Consider the following 19958-nt stretch of genomic DNA (forward strand, 5'->3'; position numbering starts at 1 on the left):
CTCTTCTGGATCCTGACTTTGTACCGTGTTACTGATTGGTTTTGACTTCAGCCTGTTTACCTGACTACACTCCTGGCTCCTGATTCTGCACTGTGTTGTCTGACTGGTACTGATCCGCCCTCTTTATCTTGACTACGCTCCTGATTCTGTACTGCACTGTCTGACTGGTACTGATCTTGACTACGTTCCTGGTTCTGTACTGCACTGTCTGACTGGTACTGATCTTGACTACGCTCCTGGTTCCTGATTCTGCACTGCACTGTCTGATTGGTACTGTCCCGGCCTGTTTATCTTGTCTAAGCTCCTGATTATGTACTACACTGTCTGACTGGTACTGATCCGGCCTGTTCCATGAGTTCATTCCTTGGTCCCCGTTCCCCTGTATACATTACGGTTCCTTGCCTGCTGGTACTTTCCCGGCCTGTTTATCTTGACTACGCTGCTGGTTCCTGATTCTGTACTACACTGTCTGACTAGTACTGATCCGGCCTGTTCCATGAGTTCATTCTCTGGTCCCCGTTCCTCCTGTATACATTACAGTTCCTTGCCTGCCCAGAACATTCTCCCTGGTCCTCTCACTTTAAGATTTGGTGGCATCTGAGTAGCTCCTCCCGAAGCCAAAGACGGCTGCTATAGGCAGAAGCGTGAGCTCAGGCCAGGACCTTGTGGTTTGTTCTGGGTTTGGGATACCATATGTGACAGGTCTTCAGACCCGCTTTGCTGCAAGTCTAGGGGGGTAACTTTTTCCTTCCCCCTCTAAGGCTTACAAGTGGTCATCCGAAGAAGTCCCAACAATGTATGCACCCTTAGGGGGAAAGGAGCATAATGGCCACATGTGCCTGATAAGTGCATTTAAACCAGAGGCTATTGCATCAGATCCAAAGGTGAAAAAAGTGCCATGGTGACTCCGTATGGCGTTTGGAACTAACCAGGGAAGCATCATTGATAAAAATGTTTTCGGCACACTGGGCCAGCACCACCTGCTGTGCTTGGTAAGCTTACACCTGCCAGTAATAGGTAACAAAGTGCCAGGAAACAGAACTCCTATCAATTTATAAATATGGTGTTCTTTCAGTTACAACTGCTATACACAATGTTCATATTTAAATAGATTCAGGATGAAAAGGGAATAATTGAACTAAAAAATGTTTTTATTCTGTTCAATATTTAGTCAGACATAAGTAATAAATAAATGCTGGATAATCTTGGCATAAAACTGTTGGCACAACAGGCATTTAGCATAAAGATTACATTTAATTGTGCTTCACATTTTGCAGATAATGATAAAATGCTGCATCGCAAGAGTTTGAGAAAATATTACTGCCATCTCATGGCCATCTTGGTACACTGCATGCACAATCTAACATCCAGCTCCTGATTAATGCTCTTTTGCTTTAAGCTACTGAACACTGCTAAATGATATCTATAAAAGCCAGGGAACAAAAGCCATCAGCTCAGTGGCAACATATTTATTTGTGTCCGTCTCACATATATATCTTTACAGAATTTCAGTCTCCCTCTACCACTTTCTTTAGCAACCTCATTGAAACAGCTATGAATAGCTTCTTAATAGGAGAATATTTTCTTGCAACAGGAACTATGTAAAATTAAGAAAATAAGAGATTTTCAATTTAGTGAAAATGCTCTTAGCTCTTAGATCATTGCCTGTAAGACACAACATTGACCTGTAAGCTTTTTTTTAATTTATAGCATCTACTGTTTATATAAAAAGAATACAGAGGGGCCTTGAACAAATAAATAAATAAATGAATAAAACAAGGGGCTGAGTAGCTAGTAAGACTGACCTCTTCTGGTTTAAACAGTTACTACAGGGTAAGAAACCACTCGAGTTGCTTTAAGGAAATCAAGCTTAATCCCTGGAAGTGCTACAGTATAAATCCAATTTAGCAATAAACAGAAGTGTCCAAAAATTTTCTATGCGTTTTCAATAATTTCTCATCCGCAGGAACGCATTGCTTTTCATTCTCAGCCCTCCTAGTATGCCCATCAAACTAATGCCAACTGTTTTACTGCTTAGTTCATAAAGATGGATAGAAATGAAATATGGGGGAAATAAACCCAGTTTTAATGGTGGGAGGCAAAGCAGCGCCATGTGCAGTGAAGAAAAGGAAACAAGCGGCACGGTGGGACAAAAGGGAACAAGTGGTCTTTACTCGGAAAGCAGCGTCCTATTTGGAATTACTCCTTTGCACATTATGCCTTTTATCTCTATTCAGTCACAAAATTATTTTGCTATAGGAAATAGAAGAGCGGAAAAAAAGATCTACATTGAATGAATCTTTAATAATAAACTGTTGCAGATCTGCCTATTCCTCTTGATTTAAAATACAATAAACATGGGATTCTATTAAGTCTCATGCTCTAAAGACACTGCATTGGAGAGCAAAAAAAAAAAACATACTAAATATGAAAAGGCTCAGTTCTTTCAGTCTCCAGTACCATAATAGTGAAATGAGCATGTATAAAATGTGCTAAGAGTATCTCTTTGCATCTTTTATAGCTTGTGTGTATTAATCTGTAAAGCTTATTAAGGGAGAGTCATTGCTATGCAAAGCAGCACCCAATCCCTTTCTCTTGCTTTTCAACAGAGCACAGTGTTTAGCCAATAGGACTGGCCCCCTGCCCCTCATTCGGCATTCATAACATGCAACATTTGCACAATGTATCTCTCAAAGGCTGCTGAATAGGAGGCCTTAATACTCATGTAAACAACTGCAAACCAATTACTTAATGAATCAGACCCACACATAATGAGGTGCCAGACAAAGAGCTATAAATGCATTTTTTTTTGCGCCCAATCCTCTGCTTTAAAGTAAAATCCCTCAGCTGTAGTTGGGACTTAACTGGCGCATCATAATTATAGTCTCTAGGACATCAGAGGAGGCCATTTTTTTTAATTTAGGTCCAGCGGGGTCTTCTTTGATGTCACTCATCAGCTCGCTAACAAAACAGAGCAAAGAAGACTTTTTAAAAAGTACCACAGCAGCACTGCACTGTTATGTTTATTTTCAAGTACTGGGTTTTTGAGACCACTTGTAAAAGCAATAAAGCACAAGAAGTGACTGCCATAAGTGGAATCTTTAAATGTAAGCCTTTACGAAATTGCATTGAATGCCAGTCACAAATAAGCAACCACCTGAGTTCCATGTTTTCCATCCTCCCCTTGCCTTTTCTTTTTTTTGCTGTTTCACTTGCTTAATCTCTCCCTTGCCAGGCTGATGTCAAGTATGTCTAACCATGTGGCACTACAAAACGTAAAGCAAAAACAGGCTATTATGCTTCAGCTGCTAGGCAAATAAATTATAATGGCAACAAAAACAGCATTGCATCGCCTGGATGCATAGTATGTGCAGCCTTCCCACTGGAAAAATATGTAGCTTGTGTGCTTCATCCGCTTTCGTTTTGTTAGAGCGAGTCACACCAAAGCGAGTCATAAAAAAACAGATAGATATGAAACCCTTTATCCAGAAAGCATAGAAATACTGCAGTGTTTTCCATATTCCTATTTTCTCCATGTTTCATATTTTCCTATTTAAGTCCTATTCTGACTAATTTCCTTTATCACTGCAATAATAAAACAGTACCTTGTACTTGATGGGAACTAAGTCGAATAAATCCACATTGGTGGCACTGGGCTTTTTCGATGTTTAAATGCACTTTATTACCTTAAGGTGCCCCCAAATACATGAATTCTAAATGAACGCTTGTTCAGACTCTGTGGAATAATGATAGGTAAGTGACAAGTCAAAAACAGAAAATTTGACACAAACACTGAATTGTATAGCTCTAAATGTCCTTGTTTTTACAGTAGAGAAAATACAGTCTACATATGTATTTGGATTCAATAAACATGAATATTTATATTCATTCTCTACCAGCAGTTTATTTCCTTCTATTCTCAACTGATGCTTGTAGTTTGTATTGCATAGCAATAGATCCCACAATATACACATTTCCCCACAAGATAAAATATATTGATAAATACTGGATAATATATATGTGTATGAAATGGCTGGCAAATTATGAATGTGTTTTAAGGAGAAAACAGCGTTACAGAGAATTTCACATTTTCTTTTTATGGTGATTATGGTTCTTACATATAGAAAGAAAATCAGGAAATAAATACATTTACACACAACTTGCAAGGCAAAGTGAAAAAAAAAATCAGTTAATGTTTTTAAGCTCAAAGTCCCAGTTCAAACGAAAGCCTTGACCGACACATAAAACAGTCTCGGCTTCTGGCAATTACATTTCTCTCTATCATGGATTTCATTGTCTAGAGATGTGTTCGGTTTTGATCTGTCTCATACATGAGACCCATTGAATCTTCCTAAGTGGGTTCTTACTAATGGCCACTCACTTTATGAGCACACATGATTTATGCAGATCAGGGGAAAAAAAAAGCTTAAAATAAAGGGAGCTCTATAGTCTACATTGCTCTATAGTCTACAGAGCTGACGGATAATTGGAGGACACAGATAAATATATCACTGTGTTCAGTGGAGGGGTTGCTATGTCCATAGATCAAAATTTTAGTCTTGTACAAGTGTTTATGAGTTGTACACTGTACAGCTGCTGTTGCCATTCATCTGGAATGCCCTTCAAGGAATGGAAGTAATTAAGGCTTTGCCACATAGGGGAAAAGTCTGTTTGATATACAGCAATTTCACATTAAATAACTGGACATAAAGAGTAGGACTCAAATATATGATGTCATTCATTATGATGTAAGCATTAATATAAATATCTCATTGTACAGTATTAATGGCTTATATTCAACGGTCCTTTTTAATTATCATGCATTATGTGGGGAAAATTATTACAAATTACAAGGACAAAATTATTTAGATCCCAATTTCAACTTTTATTCAGCGACACTTGTTCTTTGACATATATTGTATTATTTAAAAAAAAAAATCTCAAAATATATATAAATCATAAATTGAAAATTATGGGCAAATGGTAAAGATTAATATCCCAAGATGAACATGTTTTTAGGTTAATATCTAAATTCAGGGTTATTCTTTTATGCTCTGATTTTGATTCTGATGCGTTCTTTCATTATTTCTATAAAGACCTGCTTAAGATTCATAATTGTAACATTCACTTATTAAAATCCAAATTTTTCAGATTTTATTTAAAAAAATCCGACAAAACTAGAATCCACGTTCTGACCATAGTTATTATTAAAAAAAGCTTGATTTTATCGGATCAGGGAAAAACTCAATAAAATTGAACGAACATCTGAATTGTGTGCTTTTTTTCCCGAATCACTCTATTTTTTTAGGCTTTTTTCCCCGAAAAGCCAGAATTTTTCGGATTTTTGCCTGAAAGGGTTAGATTTTCAGCTAAATCCAACACAGACCACAGAAACTTCTAAATAAGATAGGGACCTCTCCCATTGACTTATATTCAACCTCGGCAGTTTGAGATGGCGTATTTCGGATTCTGAGTTTTTGCAGCCTCTGGGTATAGTAAATCTTGAAAAATTCGGATTTTATAGTAAAAAAAAAACAAAAAAACATTAATAATGGAAATGATTAAAAAATGGAACCTCAGCTGCCCTTAAATTGTTTCCAGCATTGGAGTATTTTCAGATTCTGAGTTTTTGCCACCTCCTGGCATAGTAAATCTTGAAAAATTCTAAAATGTTCCCATTCGGATTTAGTAATAAAAAAAAACCCTTAATAATGTAAATAATTAAAATATTGAAATTTTTTTGCATGCAAACGCCTCAGCTGCCCTTAAATAGTTTCAAGCATTTGTCAATCTGGTGAAGATTGTGGTAAACAATATGTCAGTGGATGTCGCTATAATTTAATGGATTTTAAAATGGACATCAATAAATGGGCTGTTAATTGGGGAATCACATAACAAGCAAAAATAATAGAACAATGGTGTTAATATATTTGCTGAAATAGGTACTGAGCAGAGGTTAGTTTACATCCCTTCAGCAACAACGAGAAGAAATGCAGCGCTTTATTTCTTCAAGACTCCTTCTGTATTATGCCTGCTCTTAGCCTGACAACTTCCATTGTCTGCTCTATAAGTAGTCCTAAGGAGAGCAGCTGTACACACTAATTTGAGGTTCACCGAGATGTCAATTGAGTATTAAAATGGGAAAACAACAGCTGCAAAACAATACCTGAGTCTGATGTGTGATTTTGGCACTGCCCACAAAAGTTACATCTGATTTTTTATTATGTTATCACAACCGGAAAGAATGGTAATAAATACAATCAATGAAAGGTTTGCACTTCTATAGCATGCCATTAACAAATTTAAGAAAAAACAAAAAAGAGAAAGTATATATGTAGCAGCTGACTTGTAGTAGCACACAATTGCTTTACCTGGATATGGGACTTTTTTCACTGGATGAAAAACTTGTTTCTGAGATCTGTTTCTTGCTTGCTTTTGTCGTGGCATTACCTTCTTCAACTGTCAGCCCTTAAATAAGAATGATGAGAAAAAGAAAATCAGCTGCACTAAGGTAAACGCTGCAATAAAAGCAGTGGTTTTATAGAAGGTTTCTCTGAAGATCAATCCATAAAAGTACATTGATTTTCCCATGTTTAATAAAACACATTATTATATTGTGAATAAAGTACCCCCTCTTGTAAAATATAAGGATATTATAAGTTACTGAGGAGTTTCATGACCATATAAAAATACGAGGCTGAAGGCCGAGTGTTTTTATACAGGTCAAGGAACTCCGAGCAACAGGGGGTACTTTATTTATTATAATACACAAGTTTTAGTGAGTCATGTGACAGAAACACATCAGAACTCACCGTTTATAACTGATGACATCAGAACTCCCCGTTTATAAGGATATAATTTACAAGATATTCATGACTCTTGTGTATTATATAGTGAATAAAGTACCCCCTCTTGTAAACTATAAGGATATTATAAGTTACTGAGGAGTTTCATGACCATATAAAAACACGAGGCCGAAGGCCGAGTGCTTTTATACAGGTCATGGAACTCCGAGGTAACTTCTAATATCCTCATATTTTACAACTGGGGGTACTTTATTTATTATAATACACAAGTTTCAGTGAGTCATGTGACAGAAATAACATCAGAACTCACCGTTTATAACTGATGACATCAGAACTCACCGTTTATAAGGATATAATTTACAAGATATTCATGGCTTTTGTGTATTATACAGTGAATAAAGTACCCCCTCTTGTAAAATATATGGATATTATAAGTTACAGAGGAGTTTCATGACCATATAAAAACACGAGGCCGAAGGCCGAGTGTTTTTATACAGGTCATGGAACTCCGAGTTAACTTATAATATCCTCATATTTTACAACTGGGGGTACTTTATTAATTATAATACACAAATTTTAGTGAGTCATGTGACAGAAATTACATCACTACTCACCGTTTATAACTGATGACATCACTACTCACCGTTTATAAGGATATAATTTACAAGATATTCATGGCTTTTGTGTATTATAGATATATATTATGTAGTTATATATAAATGTGTGCTGCCGTACTTTCTCATTGCTACCAGAAACTAAATATATTTTTCTACATATTTTTTTATATTAAATATCACAATAACAGCTCTGGTCTTCAATACAAAATTGTTCAATATAATCTCATTTCAAGAAAAAAAAAAAGATTACACTGGGTAAAATAAACTGTTAGTTTTCCCGTTTAGGCTTCACACAAAAGGCTAACATTTTGAATGATGACCAATTTATATTGAATAATAAATATTAAGAATTTCATAATAATACTATTTAAGCTTTATGAAGAAAGACACTTGTTTTACAAAAAATTAGGGTATTCCGTTATCTAAAGGTGATCATTGCATAATATATTGTATAATACAAGACTAACAAGGTTTTAGATAATTTTACCTCAGAAGATTATATATGAATGTATAGCAACATAAAGTGAAACTAAACCATAATTACTGCTATTTCATTACATTGTTTTAAAGTGATACTGAACTTAAATTAAAATGCATAGGATCATGTCAGCTTTACTAGCAAACAGTGGTGTAACTATCAAGGAAGCAGGCCCTTCGGGGGGGGGGGGGTCTGCTTCCTCCACAATCATCCAATTTTCAATGATATTTAGTGCATGTATGTGGGATACGAGTAGACATCGGCAGAAGAATTGGATATTGGTTGGCTCGTCGATCAGGCTGGCCGAATTTGATTTGGCGCCTTTGAAGGCACCCGAACATCGGCCATTGTTAGTGCTGAATCGTCAGATACAGGTAGATATTGTTTCTATCTGTATATCTGATGATTCAGCTCTACACGTGTGTATTGAAACAAACGATCTTTCTTGGAAAGATCTTTTCCAGGAAAGATCGTAATTGTAATGTCTATGGCGGCCACCTTAATCAACAATTTTGCAGAGCGGGCAAGGCATTTCTCAGCCCATAAGTCTCCCCAAGCCTCACTCTGATGTGGCTTAGATGGGTGCAATCCTTCAATAGACTGCAGTACTGCTTATATTTGGAATCCATCCTATAGAAGGTGTGACTGAAGGAAACAGCACCGCCTCTTTAGCTCTCAGTCCCCTTACTGAAGAGCAGGTACCACTTGGCTGGCCAGAAAGATTTAAATTCCTCCACTCCTTTAGTATTACTAATACATTCCTACAATTCCTATCATGTGCAAGTATCACTTTAATGTTAAAGGACCAGTAACAGTGGCGTAACTAGATATTACTGGGCCCCACAGCAAATTATTTTTCAGGCCCCCAAAATGTTTAGAGGTTGACTTGTTTCTCCAATATTTATTAAAATTGTATATGAATTAGGGCCTCATGGGGCCCCTATACCTCCTGGGCCCCCTGCAGCCGCAGGGTCTGCTTCCTCTATAGTTACGCCCCTGACCAGTGACATAAAAAAAGTTTTTAAAAAAACTTGTTTCTACTTAACGAAAAAAAAATATTATTTTATTTATTTTTTTATGTTACTGGTCCTTTAACTAAGCATTAAAATGAATGTTGGTGGCAAAATGTACTTACTGAGTTTATCAATGTTTTAATGTTTTTTAGTAGCCCTAAGGCAGGGGTCCCCAACCTTTATTTACACATGAGCCACATTCAAATGTTAAGAGTTGAGCAGCAACACCAGCATGAAAAAGCATCTGGGGTGGCAAATAAGGGCTGTGATTGGCTATTTGGTAGTGGACTTACATCCTGCAGGAAGCTATGTTTGGCAGTACACCTGGTGTTTATACAACAAAAACTTGCCTCCAAGCCTGGAATTAAAAAATAAGCACCTGCTTTGAGACAACTGGGAGCAACATCCAAAGGGTTGGTGAGCAACATGTTGCTCACAAGTCACTGGTTGGGGATCACTGCCCTAAGGCATGGTGCTCCAAATTCCACAAAGACCCCATATATGGAAAAACCACATTGCAAGCATTCTGGACACCAGATCCCATACCAGAATACAGGTGTCTCTTAGGGCTAAGGCGCAAGTGGTGACCCAACATGGATGCAAAGTTTGCACATAAGCACCAACTGACCTCTGTAGGAGTCATTGTGAAGAAGGGGGTGCAAGTGAAATTTGCTTTTCGAAGTTGTCATAATTAATCCATAGAAATGTGCATGATTAAGGGGCAGATTTATCAAGGGTGAATTTTCAAGTAAAAAACTTTGAATTTCGAAGTAATTTGTGGGTACTTCGACCATCGAATAGGCCATAATTTGATTCAAATTGAAAAACCTTCGAAAATTCGACCACTTGAAAATCGAAGTACTGTCTCTTTGAAAAACTTCGACACTTCGCCACCTTAAACCTGCCGAATTGCTGTTCAGCCTATGGGGGACCTCCTAGAACCTATCCAAGGCTTTTGGGCAAGTTTTGAGAAGTCAACATTTTTTTTGTAAAATCCTTCGAATTGTTTGATTCGAAGGATTAAATCGGTCGATTGTACGATTTTACTTCGATCGAATATGGCCGTTTTCACTGGAAAAAATACTTTGAAACTCGATCCGTGATAAATATGCCCCTAAGAGTTCCCATGCAAAGGCTGCTTGCAGCACTTTTTGTCATGGTAGCCTGTTTGAATCAGGCTGCTGACAGGTTTAAAGCAACTTAAAGCAAACAAATCATCTGAAAAGGATAAGTATTTAACTGCTTTTTTATATTAAGGTTTATATTTAACTACTGTGGTTTAATTTTTTTTTAAAAGGTTTTTTTTTTTTTTTTTTTTTCTGTCTTGGGTGCTAAACAGCAAAGTTTGGTGTGCTAGTGTGCTTACAGCAAGTTTGTCACAACCTGCTTTACTTTGCAGTTTTCCCTCCGTTTGAGGGGGTGGGGTTTGATTAGTTGCACCTGAACAGACTGTATAAATAGAACCCCTGGGACTCCAGTGAGTCTGTTTGAATCAGGCTGCTGACAGGTTTAAAGCAACTTAAAGCAAACAAATCATCTGAAAAGGATAAGTATTTAACTGCTTTTTTATATTAAGGTTTATATTTAACTACTGTGGTTTAATTTTTTTTTTTTTTTTTTTTTTTTTTTTTTCTGTCTTGGGTGCTAAACAGCAAAGTTTGGTGTGCTAGTGTGCTTACAGCAAGTTTGTCACAACCTGCTTTACTTTGCAGTTTTCCCTCCGTTTGAGGGGGTGGGGTTTGATTAGTTGCACCTGAACAGACTGTATAAATAGAACTCCTGGGACTCCAGTGAGTCTGTTTGAATCAGGCTGCTGACAGGTTTAAAGCAACTTAAAGCAAACAAATCATCTGAAAAGGATAAGTATTTAACTGCTTTTTTATATTAAGGTTTATATTTAACTACTGTGGTTTAATTTTTTTTTAAAAGGTTTTTTTTTTTTTTTTTTTTCTGTCTTGGGTGCTAAACAGCAAAGTTTGGTGTGCTAGTGTGCTTACAGCAAGTTTGTCACAACCTGCTTTACTTTGCAGTTTTCCCTCCGTTTGAGGGGGTGGGGTTTGATTAGTTGCACCTGAACAGACTGTATAAATAGAACCCCTGGGACTCCAGTGAGTCTGTTTGAATCAGGCTGCTGACAGGTTTAAAGCAACTTAAAGCAAACAAATCATCTGAAAAGGATAAGTATTTAACTGCTTTTTTATATTAAGGTTTATATTTAACTACTGTGGTTTAATTTTTTTTTAAAAGGTTTTTTTTTTTTTTTTTTTTCTGTCTTGGGTGCTAAACAGCAAAGTTTGGTGTGCTAGTGTGCTTACAGCAAGTTTGTCACAACCTGCTTTACTTTGCAGTTTTCCCTCCGTTTGAGGGGGTGGGGTTTGATTAGTTGCACCTGAACAGACTGTATAAATAGAACCCCTGGGACTCCAGTGAGTCTGTTTGAATCAGGCTGCTGACAGGTTTAAAGCAACTTAAAGCAAACAAATCATCTGAAAAGGATAAGTATTTAACTGCTTTTTTATATTAAGGTTTATATTTAACTACTGTGGTTTAATTTTTTTTTAAAAGGTTTTTTTTTTTTTTTTTTTTCTGTCTTGGGTGCTAAACAGCAAAGTTTGGTGTGCTAGTGTGCTTACAGCAAGTTTGTCACAACCTGCTTTACTTTGCAGTTTTCCCTCCGTTTGAGGGGGTGGGGTTTGATTAGTTGCACCTGAACAGACTGTATAAATAGAACCCCTGGGACTCCAGTGAGTCTGTTTGAATCAGGCTGCTGACAGGTTTAAAGCAACTTAAAGCAAACAAATCATCTGAAAAGGATAAGTATTTAACTGCTTTTTTATATTAAGGTTTATATTTAACTACTGTGGTTTAATTTTTTTTTAAAAGGTTTTTTTTTTTTTTTTTTTCTGTCTTGGGTGCTAAACAGCAAAGTTTGGTGTGCTAGTGTGCTTACAGCAAGTTTGTCACAACCTGCTTTACTTTGCAGTTTTCCCTCCGTTTGAGGGGGTGGGGTTTGATTAGTTGCACCTGAACAGACTGTATAAATAGAACCCCTGGGACTCCAGTGAGTCTGTTTGAATCAGGCTGCTGACAGGTTTAAAGCAACTTAAAGCAAACAAATCATCTGAAAAGGATAAGTATTTAACTGCTTTTTTATATTAAGGTTTATATTTAACCCTTTAAGTGCCACAGAACGTAGAATCTACGTTCTGTGGATCAAAGGACCAAAGTGCCACAGATCGTAGATTCTACGTTCTGCAGCACTTCCGGGTTTGCGAGCGGAGGAGCGGCTGTTAGAGCCGCTCGCTCCGCTCCTTCACGATCCCCTGCCCCTAGACAACGAGCAGAGCAGGGGATCGTGTGGCCCCTGGGGCGCGATCGCCCAGGGGCCCCAAAGCAGCAGCAGGGACGCGTTTCCTATGCGTCCTGCTGCTGCCTGCGCCGCACTTCCGCCCAGCTCCGCCCCCACATGGCTGATGATCGTTGGAGCTGGAGATCTGCTGCGTGGGACCCTTTCTGATCGATCTGCAGCATCTACCCCAGGTAAGTGTAACATTTACACACACAAAAACACACAAACACACCAACACACACTTATTACAGTAATATACACTTACATTCACACTTACACACACTCACACATAGATTTTTGGGGATTGGGGGGGTCACACACACTCACAGCACCCATGTACACTTGCACACGCGCACATGCGCAAATAACATGCAATTTACCCGTTGTGCACACGCATATGTACATATATGGCTTTGTGGCTTTTTTTTTTTTTTTTCTTATCGCATCGTCTCTTTTTGGGCTAAAAAAAATGTTTTATTGCCGTTCCGAATAGCGTATTCGCTAACCGTACTGTGCAATAGCTTTTGTATGTTATTTTGGTGGTTATATTGCAATTTTGGGTATTTTGGTGCATTTTTAGCCATTTTATTGAATTTTTAGCCATTTTATTGCATTTTCAGCTCTGCATTTGTGTTGTTCACTTGTTTCTGCCCGTATAATCGATTTGGCCCAGCTAAAATATTCAAACGGTAATTCTGGTGGCCGATTACACTAGTGTGAAAAAAAAAAGCATTGATTTTTGTGGTTTTATTAGTTTTTGGTGATTTATTTGCATTTCACACTGTTCTGTGTTATTTTGTTTTGCCTATGTAAATTTTATCTACTATATATCCATTTGGGGGTCTCTGTGCGCCACATAGTTTGGTATATCTATGCATATTGGGCATCAAAGTGTTCAGTAGACCCCTGTCATTCATATTTAGGATGTTTTATGCTGATACGTTACGAAATGTGGGGCACATAATGGGGTAAAATTCAAGCTTTGTGACGATTTTCAGAAATTTGATAAAAACCGTTATGTTCAGCATTGCTTTGCAGTTTGGCAGTTTGCTGTAGAAACACTTATTTACCCATTTTGGATTCGTCAGAATGTGTACTTTCTGAAAATATATGGTTTTCTGGGGTCTCTGTACTGTTAGGGGGGTCTAATGTCGCATAATACACACACCAGGTGCTTATATTGCAGCAGCCAGCGCGTCAGCTGTGAAAATGTCTATACATATTGTCATTTGGGGGTCTCTGTGCGCAACATAGTTTGGTATATCTATGCATATTGGGCATCAAAGTGTTCAGTAGACCCCTGGCGCTCATATTTAGGATGTTTTATGCTGATAAGCTACGAAATGTGGGGCATATAATGGGGTAGAATTCAAGCTTTGTGACGATTTTCAGAAATTTGATAAAAACCGTTATGTTCAGCATTGCTTTGCAGTTTGGCAGTTTGCAGTAGAAACACTTATTTACCCATATTGGATTCGTCAAAATGTGTACTTTCTGAAAATATATGGTTTTCTGGGGTCTCTGTGCTGTTAGGTGGTCTAATGTCGCATAATACACACACTGGGTGGTTATATTGCAGCAGCCAGCGCGTCAGCCGTGAAAATGTCTATACATATTGTCATTTGGGGGTCTCTGTGCGCCACATAGTTTGGTATATCTATGCATATTGGGCATCAAAGTGTTCAGTAGACCCCATGCGCTCATATTTAGGATGTTTTATGCTGATAAGTTACGAAATGTGGGGCATATAATGGGGTAAAATTCAAGCTTTGTGACGATGTTCAGAAATTTGATAAAAACCGTTACGTTCAGCATTGCTTTGCAGTTTGACAGTTTGCAGTAGGAACACATATTTACCCATATTGGATTCGTCAAAATGTGTACTTTCTGAAAATATATGGTTTTCTGGGGTCTCTGTACTGTTAGGGGGGTCTAATGTCGCATATTACACACACCAGGTGCTTGTATTGCAGCAGCCAGCGCGCATCAGCCGTGAAAATGTATACACTATTGTCATTTGGGGGTCTCTGTGCGCCACATAGTTTGGTATATCTATGCATATTGGGCATCAAAGTGTTTAGTAGACCCCTGGCGTTCATATTCAGGATGTTTTATGCTGATAAGTTACGAAATGTGGGGCATATAATGGGGTAAAATTCAAGCTTTGTGACGATTTTCAGAAATTTGATAAAAACCGTTACGTTCAGCATTGCTTTGCAGTTTGACAGTATGCAGTAGGAACACATATTTACCCATATTGGATTCGTCAGAATGTGTACTTTCCGAAAATATATGGTTTTCTGGGGTCTCTGTACTGTTAGGGGGGTCTAATGTCGCATATTAGACACACCGGGTGCTTATATTGCAGCAGCCAGCGCGCGTCAGCCGTGAAAATGTATACACTATTGTCATTTGGGGGTCTCTGTGCGCCACATAGTTTGGTATATCTATGCATATTGGGCATCAAAGTGTTCAGTAGACCCCTGGCGTTCATATTCAGGATGTTTTATGCTGATAAGTTACGAAATGTGGGGCATATAATGGGGTAAAATTCAAGCTTTGTGACGATTTTCAGAAATTTGATAAAAACCGTTATGTTCAGCATTGCTTTGCAGTTTGGCAGTTTGCAGTAGAAACACTTATTTACCCATATTGGATTCGTCAGAATGTGTACTTTCTGAAAATATATGGTTTTCTGGGGTCTCTGTACTGTTAGGTGGTCTAATGTCGCATAATACACACACACCGGGTGGTTATATTGCTGCAGCCAGCGTGTCAGCCGTGAAAATGTCTATACATATTGTCATTTGTGGGTCTCTGTGCGCCACATAGTTTGGTATATCTATGCATTTTGGGCATCAAAGTGTTCAGTAGACCCCTGGCGCTCATATTTAGGATGTTTTATGCTGATAAGTTACGAAATGTGGGGCATATAATGGGATAAATTTCAAGCTTTGTGACGATTTTCAGAAATTTGATAAAAACTGTTACGTTCAGCATTGCTTTGCAGTTTGACAGTTTGCAGTAGGAACACATATTTACCCATTTTGGATTCGTCAGAATGTGTACTTTCTGAAAATATATGGTTTTCTGGGGTCTCTGTACTGTTAGGGGGGTCTAATGTCGCATATTACACACACCGGGTGCTTATATTGCAGCAGCCAGCGTGCGTCAGCCGTGAAAATGTATATACACTATTGTCATTTGGGGGTCTCTGTGCGCCACATAGTTTGGTATATCTATGCATATTGGGCATCAAAGTGTTCAGTAGACCCCTGGCGTTCATATTCAGGATGTTTTATGCTGATAAGTTACGAAATGTGGGGCATATAATGGGGTAAAATTCAAGCTTTGTGACGATTTTCAGAAATTTGATAAAAACCGTTACGTTCAGCATTGCTTTGCAGTTTGACAGTTTGCAGTAGGAACACATATTTACCCATATTGGATTCGTCAGAATGTGTACTTTCTGAAAATATATGGTTTTCTGGGGTCTCTGTACTGTTAGGTGGTCTAATGTCGCATAATACACACACCGGGTGGTTATATTGCAGCAGCCAGCGCGTCAGCCGTGAAAATGTCTATACATATTGTCATTTGGGGGTCTCTGTGCCCCACATAGTTTGGTATATCTATGCACATTGGGCATCAAACTGTTTAGTAGACCCCTATGTTTATATTTAGGATGCTTTATGCTGGTAATGATACATGGACAATACGATGCTGGAAAGTTGAAGCTTTGAGGCAATTTTCAGAATATTTTACCAAAACCGCCAAATTTGGCAAAGCCTTGCGACTCAGTAGTTTGGGGCAGAAAGGCATGGGTACCCATTTTAGATTCTGTATAATGTGTACTTTCCAAAAATATATGGGTTTGGGGGGTAAACATATATTTCTGTGTTTTTACCCCACAAAAATGCAGTCAATGTGTTGATTTTTCATTAGCTGAAGTTACCCACAGGACTATTTGTATGCGCTAACTTCATTTTGGGGCCTCTAACTGCCATATACTTTGGTAAACCTATGCACAGTGGGCACCAAACTGTTTGGAAGACCCCTGGCAATCATATTTAGGGTGTTTTTTTTTGGTGCGTAACGATACGTGGGTGATATGGTGCTGAGAAGTTGAAGCTTTGAGGCAATTTTCAGATATTTCACCAAAACCGACAATTGTGGGAAAGCCTTGCGACTCAGTAGTTTGGAGCAGAAAGGCATGGGTACCCATTTTAGATTCGGTAGAATGTGTACTTTCCAAAAATATATGGGTTTGGGGGGTAAACATATATTTCTGTGTTTTACCCCACAAAAATGCAGTCAATGTGTTGATTTTTCATTAGCTGAAGTTACCCACAGGACTATTTGTATGCGCTAACTTCATTTTGGGGCCTCTAACTGCCATATACTTTGGTAAACCTATGCACAGTGGGCACCAAACTGTTTGGAGGACCCCTGGCAATCATATTTAGGGTGTTTTTTTTTGGTGCGTAACGATACATGGGTGATATGGTGCTGAGAAGTTGAAGCTTTGAGGCAATTTTCAGATATTTCACCAAAACCGACAATTGTGGGAAAGCCTTGCGACTCAGTAGTTTGGAGCAGAAAGGCATGGGTACCCATTTTAGATTCGGTAGAATGTGTACTTTCCAAAAATATATGGGTTTGGGGGGTAAACATATATTTCTGTGTTTTTACCCCACAAAAATGCAGTCAATGTGTTGATTTTTCATTAGCTGAAGTTACCCACAGGACTATTTGTATGCGCTAACTTCATTTTGGGGCCTCTAACTGCCATATACTTTGGTAAACCTATGCACAGTGGGCACCAAACTGTTTGGAGGACCCCTGGCAATCATATTTAGGGTGTTTTTTTTTTGGTGCGTAACGATACATGGGTGATATGGTGCTGAGAAGTTGAAGCTTTGAGGCAATTTTCAGATATTTCACCAAAACCGACAATTGTGGGAAAGCCTTGCGACTCAGTAGTTTGGAGCAGAAAGGCATGGGTACCCATTTTAGATTCGGTAGAATGTGTACTTTCCAAAAATATATGGGTTTGGGGGGTAAACATATATTTCTGTGTTTTTACCCCACAAAAATGCAGTCAATGTGTTGATTTTTCATTAGCTGAAGTTACCCACAGGACTATTTGTATGCGCTAACTTCATTTTGGGGCCTCTAACTGCCATATACTTTGGTAAACCTATGCACAGTGGGCACCAAACTGTTTGGAGGACCCCTGGCAATCATATTTAGGGTGTTTTTTTTTGGTGCGTAACGATACATGGGTGATATGGTGCTGAGAAGTTGAAGCTTTGAGGAAATTTTCAGATATTTCACCAAAACCGACAATTGTGGGAAAGCCTTGCGACTCAGTAGTTTGGAGCAGAAAGGCATGGGTACCCATTTTAGATTCGGTAGAATGTGTACTTTCCAAAAATATATGGGTTTGGGGGGTAAACATATATTTCTGTGTTTTTACCCCACAAAAATGCAGTCAATGTGTTGATTTTTCATTAGATGAAGTTACCCACAGGACTATTTGTATGCGCTAACTTCATTTTGAGGCCTCTAACTGCCAGATACTTTGGTAAACCTATGAACAATGGCCACCAAACTGTTTGGAGGAACCCTGGCAATCATATTTAGGGTGTTTTTTCTTGGTGCGTAACGATACATGGGTGATATGGTGCTGAGAAGTTGAAGCTTTGAGGCAATTTTCAGATATTTCACCAAAACCGACAATTGTGGGAAAGCCTTGCGACTCAGTAGTTTGGAACAGAAAGGCATGGGTACCCATTTTAGATTCTGTAGAATGTGAACTTTCCAAAAATATATGGGTTTTGGGGGGTAAACATATATTTCTGTGTTTTTACCCCACAAAAATGCAGTCAATGTGTTGATTTCTCATTAGATGAAGTTACTCACGGGACTGTTTGTATGCGCTAACTTCATTTTGGGGCCTCTAAATGCCAGATACTTTGGTAAACTTATGAACAATGGCCACCAAAATGTTCAGAGGAACCCTGGCAATCATATTTAGGGTGCTTTTTCTTAGTACGTAATGATACATGGGTGATATGGTGCTGGGAAGTTGAAGTTTTGAGGCAATTTTCAGATATTTCACCAAAACCGACAATTTTGGGAAAGCCTTGCGACTCAGTAGTTTGGAGCAGAAAGGCATGGGTACCCATTTTAGATTCTGTAGAATGTGTTCTTTCCAAAAATATATGGGTTTGGGGGGTAAACATATATTTCTGTGTTTTTACCCCACAAAAAATGCAGTCAATGTGTTGATTTCTCAGTAGCTGAAGTAAAGTCCTGAACAATTTGGATGCGCTAACTTCATATTTGTGTCTCTAAATGCCAGATACTTTGGTAAACCTATGCATAATGGATATCAAACTGTTCAGTGGACCCCTGGCAATCATATTTCAGGTGCTTTTTCTTGGTACGTAATATAGTTTGGGATATGCGGAGCAGCAAAATAAAACCTTTGAAATGATTTTTCAAAATTTTGAATTTTATTTTGAAAAACCGCTATGTTCAGACAAGCTTTTCTGTTTGGTAGTTGGGAGTAGAGAGACATAGTTACCCATTTTGTAATCGGCAGAATGTGTACTTTTCAAAAATGTATGGTTTTCTGGGGTAAACCTATGGTTTCAGGATTTTTTGCCTTGGAATCTAAAGCATGCCGTTTTCTGCCTTAGTGCTTTCAAAATTCAGTAATATACTGCCGGGAGTTTTTGCTGTACAGAAATCCTAAATCTCCCTAAAACTATACATATCTGGTATTGGCACGTTCGAGAGACATAAGGCTTTCCAAATCAGTTGGATTTTCATCTGTAAAATGAAATATTTTTCTGGTATAAATTGATATACAATGAAAAATGGTAATTTTTCATTTTTTTTTGTTATTTAGCACTATAAATTTTTTTGCACAGGTGGAAATACATGAAAACTCAGGCAGATTTAGAAAGCTCAGTTTCTACCGAAAAAAACAATGTATAGTTTTCCTAGGTAAACTATAGGTTTCCCCTCAGAAAATGCCCCTAAAGTGAGAGAGCACAAAATGCTTAAAAACGGCTGGCATTTCGCGTAACCAAAATGTGAAATTCTGCTGGCACTTAAAGGGTTAACTACTGTGGTTTAATTTTTTTTTAAAAGGTTTTTTTTTTTTTTTTTTTTTTTCTGTCTTGGGTGCTAAACAGCAAAGTTTGGTGTGCTAGTGTGCTTACAGCAAGTTTGTCACAACCTGCTTTACTTTGCAGTTTTCCCTCCGTTTGAGGGGGTGGGGTTTGATTAGTTGCACCTGAACAGACTGTATAAATAGAACCCCTGGGACTCCAGTGAGTCTGTTTGAATCAGGCTGCTGACAGGTTTAAAGCAACTTAAAGCAAACAAATCATCTGAAAAGGATAAGTATTTAACTGCTTTTTTATATTAAGGTTTATATTTAACTACTGTGGTTTAATTTTTTTTAAAAGGTTTTTTTTTTTTTTTTTTTTTTTCTGTCTTGGGTGCTAAACAGCAAAGTTTGGTGTGCTAGTGTGCTTACAGCAAGTTTGTCACAACCTGCTTTACTTTGCAGTTTTCCCTCCGTTTGAGGGGGTGGGGTTTGATTAGTTGCACCTGAACAGACTGTATAAATAGAACCCCTGGGACTCCAGTGAGTCTGTTTGAATCAGGCTGCTGACA

At 38.1% G+C, this 19958-nt stretch overlaps 1 protein-coding gene across 2 annotated transcripts in view; it reads right to left on the bottom strand.

The window, feature by feature from the left end:
- Nucleotides 1-19958, bottom strand: part of kiz.S (kizuna centrosomal protein S homeolog) — a 70477-nt gene that overhangs the window by 11698 nt on the left and 38821 nt on the right. Inside the window, exons 11-12 of one of the 2 annotated variants that reach the window (XM_018265097.2) lie at nt 6372-6468; nt 3606-3736 (exon numbers count right to left, since the gene is read on the bottom strand). In XM_018265097.2, coding sequence (XP_018120586.1) covers nt 3730-3736; nt 6372-6468 — 104 coding nt within the window. In that variant the 3' untranslated portion in view covers nt 3606-3729. Of the gene's footprint in view, nt 1-3605; nt 3737-6371; nt 6469-19958 lie in introns of those variants that run through there. The other variant, XM_018265096.2, reaches the window with a different exon arrangement.

The sequence above is a fragment of the Xenopus laevis genome, chromosome 5S (genome assembly GCF_017654675.1).
Source record: "Xenopus laevis strain J_2021 chromosome 5S, Xenopus_laevis_v10.1, whole genome shotgun sequence".
NCBI classification, from domain to species: Eukaryota; Metazoa; Chordata; class Amphibia; order Anura; family Pipidae; genus Xenopus; species Xenopus laevis.